The 8,061-nt window shown below is 47.1% G+C and overlaps 1 protein-coding gene across 2 annotated transcripts in view; it reads right to left on the bottom strand.

Moving 5' to 3' along the window:
* ADGRL3 (adhesion G protein-coupled receptor L3) overlaps positions 1 to 8,061 on the bottom strand; it is a 643,333-nt gene that overhangs the window by 254,854 nt on the left and 380,418 nt on the right. For both annotated transcript variants that reach the window (XM_015412493.1, XM_015412494.1), the window contains exons 7-8: positions 3,155 to 3,457; positions 991 to 1,094 (exon numbers count right to left, since the gene is read on the bottom strand). In XM_015412493.1, the coding sequence (XP_015267979.1) occupies positions 991 to 1,094; positions 3,155 to 3,457 (407 nt within the window). The remainder of the gene's footprint in view (positions 1 to 990; positions 1,095 to 3,154; positions 3,458 to 8,061) is intronic.

Genomic DNA, 8,061 nt, shown 5'->3' with positions numbered 1-8,061 from the left:
AAGTAAATAAATGGAAATAATTCCCGTAATCCCAGCCACACACCTTAATAGGAATCAATACTCGTTTGAAAGGATTTAAGGGAATTTGGGGAAATTGCAGTGGGTGTGACTTTAATGATTCCCTAGATTCCTGATCCTGAAAGGCAGGGAGGAGAGCGAAATTTCGTGCAACCAGAAAAGCCTGCGAGCATGGCATCCAGAGCATTCAGCAATCCTTGCCTAGACGCCTAACACATACACTTCCCTTTATGCTGATGCATTTTGGTAGAGGAGGAAAATCTGGGGTATTTGGAATGTGGAGGGAAAATGGGAATGGAGAAGATAATTGTCATGTAGCACAGGATGTCTTGTGCTGCCTGACTGAATTGCTTCCACTGTTTTGTAATCCGACATGTAGCCTTGTGAGAAACGTGGACTATAAATAAACAAATACACTTCATAGGCCCTGGTCACATGGAGAATTTGCCACGCGAATGGCATGAACGCTGGGCGGATTTTCTGGGCATGATCACACCGCAACATCTGGGAAGTGTAGCGCACCCATGGCCAACCCATGGCATGCCGCCGAAGGTGCGCAGTTAAAAAGTACCTGCAAAGATCTACTAGCAAATGGTTTGCCACCGGCTGCAGACGGAGTAGTTTGGTGTGATTGTGCCAGCGCACGCCTATTCCCTCCAGCCGTCCTCTTTGCAGCACGCGCCGAAGGACGAAACCCTGGTGCGCCACCGTCGCGTCTGATCGCATAATGGCGGATCAGAATGTGACGGCGCAAATAGCCACGCCTCCCGCACCCACGTTTTCTGGCACATGTGGCCAGGGCCATAGTTTGCTTAACTTCTTGAAATTAGCCCTAAAGGGAGTCTGCGAGGTGCCCTCAAGGAGATCCGCAAGTTCAAGGTATCAACCATTTATCTGACAAATCTGACCTTAAGAACACACACGGGGGACAGAGTGGAATGAGGAAAGAGGCCATAGAGGTGACAGAGTTACCTTCTGTGTGATGTGGTTGACCCAAAGGGAAGAGCAGTTGCTGAGGTCTGGTCCTTGAGGGTCCCATATCCCACCAGGAGCGAGACACAGAAACGTTGACACGCCTATAGAAGATGAAGAAAACGTTTTGAGAGATGGAGGGTGGGTGGGGTGGTCATAGCTGCCTTCTGAAATAGGTACCCGTGACAGCCCCTTTCTTGAAACTGAGAGAATTTGCCCTGCCTCTCTGATGAATCTAGAGAACTAGCTGGGTTTTGTGATATAAGCCTCCCCCCCCCCCCAGTTCAAAGCAGGGTCGCAAGTGTAAAGTCTGGGTCACTGCTGTGAGGTAACTTTTGTGTTGAGCCTGAAGAGTGCAGAGATCACTGAAGCAAGAGGTTTAATTAAACAACAAAAAAGATTTATTTATATGCAGGTTATGGAGTGAATTCTCTTTAAAGCTTGTAGTTACCAGGTCTGATCATCACCAGAGATAGACCTCACAACTCTATCCTCTTCCAGAGGTTGAACTGCTTTTGAGGGAAACGGCTTTTCCCGTTTTCAATCCCTTTATAGCACTTCTGGATCACTGTGGTGTGCTGTTTTAAATGTCCATAGCGCTTCTTGCAATGCCGCTCCCCTGCCCTTTTTCGCTGCACAATTTTCCTCTGACTATAGCATTTTAGTGCTATAGCAGTTTAGCGCTATAGAACTCACCTTAGAATGTAAAAAAAAAATCTGAGGAAGATTGTGTGGTGAAAAAGGGCAGGAGGGGGAAGGGGCATTTTTTGAAATGACCACCGAGCTTCAGAGACAGCTCATTAACAGAAGGAAATTTGCTGTATGAAACCCCTGTCCCTGTATCGCTTTACTTGAAACCACGAATAACATTCGGTTTAGAATGGTAAAGTGAAAAGGGCCTTCGTTTCTCAAAAGTAACATATTTTAGGCCTTTAGCTGAAATGAAAATAACCTCCTCAAAGAAATCTGGCATATGGTCTCTATGCACACTTAATGTAACATGGATTCTTCCTGTGATAGGATAAAATTTTTGATAAGAACGTAAGAAGAGCCCTGGTGGATCAGACCAGTGGTCTATCTAGTCCAGCCTCCTGTCTCACACAGTGGCCAACCCGCTCCTCTGGAGGGGCAACAACAGGGCATAGAAGCCGAGGCCTTCCTAAGAACAAAAGAAGAGCCCTGCTGGATCAGATCAGTGGTCTATCTAGTCCAGCATCCTGTCTCACACAGTGGCCAACCAGTTCCTCTGGAGAGCCAACAACAGGGCAGAGAGGCCGAGGCCTTCTAAGAACATCAGAAGAACCCTGCTGGATCAGACCAATGGTCCATTTAGTCCAGCATCCTGTCTCACACAGTGGCCAACCAGTTCCTCTGGAGAGCCAACAACAGGGCAGAGAGGCCGAGGCCTTCCAAGAACATCAGAAGAACCCTGCTGGATCAGACCAGTGGTCCATCTATCCAGCATCCTGTCTCAGTCAGTGGCCTACTAGTTCTTCTGGATGGCCAGCAACAGGGCACAGAGGCCGAGGGCTTCCCCTCATGTTCCCTCCTGGCACTGGGATTCAGGGGTTTACTGCCTTTTTATCTTTTGTGTACTATCCCAAACTTTGCCAAATATGTATTTTTCAAGTATGAAATTTGTAACACTAAAATAATGTTATTTTCACGGTCTACTGGCTCTGACTGTGGGGGTTAGCTGATAATTGTATTGCTGTCTGCAGGATACAAATGTTTCACTTCTGCCCCTTTTTTGTTCGTCATCAAATCAAGGGGAGCAAAGCACAGACTCTTAAATCATCACAAAAATATCACTGCAGCACTTAATAAGGAAGGCCCATCATTCCATGGCATGATTACTGGTCACTTGATCTTCCTAAACTTGAATATAATAATTGAGTTGAATCATAATCACATTTGAAGCGCAACATTCCTCTAGGGACCTTCACCATTTAGTTAAGGAGGAAATGGAGAGACTTTTTTCCTCCTAGTAGCATGCTATGATTGTTTTTGGCAGTCGTAATAAGTTTGCTACTATTTCTAAATGTACACTCCTGACAGTGCTTTCCCCAGATATAGGTGCAATGGATTTAGCAAGAGTAACCTGCTCATTATTAAATGATTCCTACATGGGGGCAAGAATCGAGAAATTGTTTTATGGGCTCACCTACAGTCCCCCTCGGGCACGGCTGCTTTGCCACCTGTCCTTGGCGGGTCTTGAACCACACAATCTCGCGAGCCTCCACGGTCTCACAGCTCTCTGCTCCGATAGCAGGCAGCTGGGAAGAGGCGGGCACCAGGTGCGTGGTCAGTTCGTTGGGGACATCCACCGCTGGGGAAGGCGTGCTCGTGCTTCTGTTCCTTCTGCCCAAAGCCGACACTGTGGTGGTACGCACTGTGCTGCTGGCGACGATACGGGGTGTTGTACTCGTGGTCATGCCCCCCAGCCCCGTGGCTCCAGATGTTGATGCTACCAGTGGAAAGCAAAAATTAAATTATATTAAATTACATTTCAAAAAGTCCAGACTGCCGCCAGTTAGTGAAAGGCTAACATGTATTTTCTAGTTAGTATTTCCTAATTAGTAGGAACACATATTTCTTGGCACAATGACTTTCAACAGGAACTACTTCCCCCCTACCTGTCCCTCCAATTTGTCACCTGTTCCTTTGGAAAAAAAACCCTCTTTCATCCTAATGACTGCATTCCAAAAGGTCGCCTGAATGGAAGAAGAGACAGTAGATGCTCCTCAAGTGTAAGGAGAACCTCTAGTGTGAATTGTTGGCTGTGCAGAAGTTATCTACACAAGGACGGGTACGTGCTACAAGCTGCAGGAAGGACCCAAGGAATGTGATTTCCGATTGTTGCCCATCAGTCAGGCAAACCTGGACCCAGGTATGACACACACACAAACACACACACACACACAAATGTGCAAGCATCGCAATATCAGCCTGCTTTGCTAGATGGGGTTCAGTCCTACAACTCTGCTCAACTAAATGTGGGGCCTTTCAGACATGCAAGAAACCTCCCTCTAATGGAAGAGCCTTCTCCAGTGGAAGGCAGGGACTGTTGACGTAACTTAGTGGAGTGGTAGCAGGCAACCCATGGAGATTACGGCTTGGATCTCAGAGAACATTTCCAGTGAAGGAAGGGACTCCCCTGTCAATTTAACCCCCAGTGCCCTTGAAATACTGCTCTTGTGGGAAATGAGATGGCCAAGAACAGCATGAGGGGTTGGTTTGCCAGCACCCCAGGGGGACAAGGGATTCCCTGCCCACAGCTGGTGTTCAGTGGTGGTGGTGGGGAATGACTGTTGGCCAAAGTGATGTCACCCCCCCCAATGGTCAATATAATCCTGCATTTGACAACAGCAGTGAGAATTCTATATGCACGCCATTGGCAAAAAAGAATACCATACTTAGTACAGAAGAATGGATTGTGAAGTGTAAAGAAACTTACATGGTTATCAGATTGACTGCCCTGAAAAAAGGTGATCTGGCTCAATTAGATCGGACTTGGCAATGTTCCTCCCCGTCCCCAACTGATAGTCATTTATGAATATACATGTCAGTCTTTGTGTTCGAGAACTGTGACATCTTTCTGTTTTGTGATGCAATAAGCAAAACTGTAAATAAACGAATTTAAAAAAAACACACCCAAAAGTCGGATGAAGTGATGTCACAGTGTCCCACGTCCCCCAGCTTGGTGTCTTGCTGGTTGCCAGGCTGGGCCTGGTAACCCTGGAGGGGTAGTCAAATATCTGCTGTGGAAGGGGGGGAGTCAGAGAAAACTGCCCCCCCTCTCCATCCATTTGTGGATATGCTCCATGGGATCCATACCTTTACCTACTACAAAAGTGCTGTGGGAGTTGCGAACTGCCCCATGTCTGTGAGCTGGCAGAGATTTGGTGAATTCTGTAATATTCGCTTGGCCAAACATGTACCACAGAACGTGTGAACAGCACAATGATCGCTAACAGGAAAATAAAGGGAAGGATTCCTCTAAGTTTGTCACCTTCTCTATCTATCCATCTATCTATCCATCTATCTATCCATCTATCTATCCATCTATCCATCTATCCATCTATCCATCCATCTATCCATCCATCTATCCATCCATCTATCCATCCATCTATCCATCTATCCATCTATCCATCCATCCATCCATCCATCCATCCATCCATCCATCCATCCATCCATATTTCGATTTCTAGGCCGCCCTCCCCACAAGCGGGCTCAGGGCGGCTAACATCCAGGCACGCATGCCAAATATATAAAAACAAGATAAAACACATAAATTACAAACACTACAAATAAAGTGCTTCAAGATGGTTGCAGGTGGTAGTCTTCAGTTTAAAAATGGTATCCAAAGGATATTCGGTCAGATCCCGGCTCAGTGGTATTCGCATGCCACAGTGCAAATAGTTCTCCATGGGCTGTGGCAAATCTAAGGCTCTTCTACTAATCACAACCAGCCTCTCCCTACGTGAAGGAACAGTTTTGAGTTTTAAGGACTCGTGGGCAGAACAAATGGCATGTGCTTTCTTCCTGTGACTACGTAATCCAGGAGACCCAGTTCTCTGGCAATGCATAGTGAACACACACAAAAGGGGCCTCATCCTGAATCAGAACGTTGGTCCATCAAAGTCAGTGTTGCCTACGCAGACTGGCAGTGGCTCTCCAGGGTCTCAGGGGGAGGTCTTCCACATCACCTTCCACCTGGTTCTTTTAACAAGATGCTCTGGGGATTGACCCTGGGACCTTCTGCATCCCAGGCAGATGTTCTACCACTAGGGTCCCCCGTTTTGGGGGGAGGTTCTACCCGCCCCACCCCCAACACCCACAGCCACCCATCTCTCTCCCTTTAAGTGTGTGGAACCCGTGTTTCCTCCCAAGCCTGATCTCCGCAAGCTTGCAGGGAAATGCCAGCTTCGTGCTCTTAAAAGGGAAACGCGGCTGCTCTTAAAAGGGAAACGCCGGCTCCTTTAAGTGCAGGGAACTGCAGTTTTTGGAGATCTGGCACACGGGGGGGGGGGACGGCCGACATCCCCAACGTGACGTCATCACGCCGGGGATGCCCCGCCCCTCCAGGAACGCCCCCAAAGTCCCCCGCTGGGGGTGGAAGATGGACTTGGCAACCCGATCTACCACAGAGCCATGGCCCCTCCCACTTGCAGTAATTTCAGTTTCTGTTTTGGGGCCCCCACCTGGCCATCACAGTCTACCACCACCAGTGATGCATGCAAAGCTGCTTGCTCTCCCCTTTGGATTCATTCCCCCCGGGAGGGCTTCCCCTCTCCGTGCCCCCTCTGTGAGAGGCCTCAAATAACCACACAAGATGGACAAGCCCGTTCCTTAAGATTATGACAGACCTAAGGAGTGTACGAAACCTATGTAGGATAGTAGATAAGATTAGATTCATTTTTTTAAAAAAAAGAAAGTACTGGCTTCAGGCATAATTCAGAAATCAATTTTATGAAGACCCCGAGATACATGATCACACTAACTGCATGTGCTTTAAATTTCACTTACTCATTTATATGATTTAAAACCGATCTAATTGGTTGTTAGAAAAGAACAAGGCATCTGAATCATTTACATATAAATGGTTTTTCACTCTGGCTCAAGCTATGATTAAATGCCAACCTGAGCAAACTTACTTGACATTCGATAGTACAGAATACAAATTCATCCACCGGGTCAAACGCAAACTCTTAAATCCTGGGTAAGACAGTGGTATATCAGGGGATTGGGTGTTTTTTTATCATCCTAACTTTATCATCGCCGTTTTATGTTTGGAGTGTTCATTTTTACCATGTTTGGCTCCAGGAACAAGTTTATAATTACAGTGGAAATAAAGACTTCTCAGAACAGATGTAGGGTGGCGATGGTGTCATTTCTACAGGAAACATTTTAGGCTTTGAACGATAGCTAAATAAAATGTTGCTCATCTTGCATTAGAAAAACCCCCACGGTGCTTACAACGGAGCTCACAGAGCAGGGCTGCCAACCTCCAGGTGGTAGCTGGAGATCTCCTGGGATTACATCTGATCTCCAGGAGACAGAGATCACGTCACCTGGACAAAATGGCCGCTTTGGAAGAAGGTGAGATCAGATTTATACCCCACCTTTCACAACCTGAAGGCGTCTCAGAGCGGCTTACAAACTCCTTTCCCTTCCCCTCCCCACAACAGACACCCTGTGAGGTAGGTGGGGCTGAGAGAGCTCTCTCGAGAACTGCCCTGGAGAGAACAGCTCTAAAACAACTTATGACTGACCAAAGGTCACGCCAGCAGCTGCATGTGGAGTGGGGAATCAAACCCAGTTCTCCCAGATGAGAGTCCGTGCTTCGAACCACTACACCAAACTTGCTGTCCTTGGCATTATACCCCACTGAAGCCCCTCCCCTCCCCAAACCCCGCCCTCCTCAGGCTTCATCCCCCAAAACCTCCAGGTATTTCCCAACCCAGAGCAAGCAGCCCTACCACAGGGTTCCAGGCTATTCCTATTACATTCAGAAGCCTGCTGTAGAATCCTCCTGTTTCTTGCATAAACCAGGAAGAAACAGGTTTAATTTCTCTCCCTTCATACTTACAAACCGCACACATCAGCAGACTAAGGCAAGTGTGTGTAGTTAGGCCAAGGCACAGCGTGAGTGGAAATGCCAAGAGGCATTTCCGGGATCCCCAGCGGATCACTGCAATTCACTGAGAAAATACAATTTCTCCCTATAACAGGATAAACACACAAGCCATCATTTCTGCTGAATCCATTTTCAAAGACAAACAAGCGGGCACCACATCATCAGCCTGCTCCGGCGGCAAAAGAATACTCGCGAGGCTCACAGCATACAAGGTTTTAAAGAGGAAGAAGAAGAAGAAGAAGAAGAAGAAGAAGAAGAAGAAGAAGAAGAAGAAGAAGAAGGCAGGCAGGAAGGCAGGAAAGAAAGAAAGAAAGAAAGAAAGAAAGAAAGAAAGAAAGAAAGAAAGAAAGAAAGAAAGAAAGAAAGAAAGAGGGAAAGGTGAGAGGAAGGAAGGAAGGAAGGAAGGATGGAAGGAAGGAAGGAAGGAAGGA

This window comes from Gekko japonicus, unplaced genomic scaffold (genome assembly GCF_001447785.1).
Source record: "Gekko japonicus isolate JY-2015 unplaced genomic scaffold, Gekko_japonicus_V1.1 scaffold74, whole genome shotgun sequence".
Taxonomy (NCBI): domain Eukaryota; kingdom Metazoa; phylum Chordata; class Lepidosauria; order Squamata; family Gekkonidae; genus Gekko; species Gekko japonicus.
The sequence above is the reverse complement of the archived record's forward strand: the minus strand, read 5'-3'. Positions and strand labels throughout refer to the sequence as shown.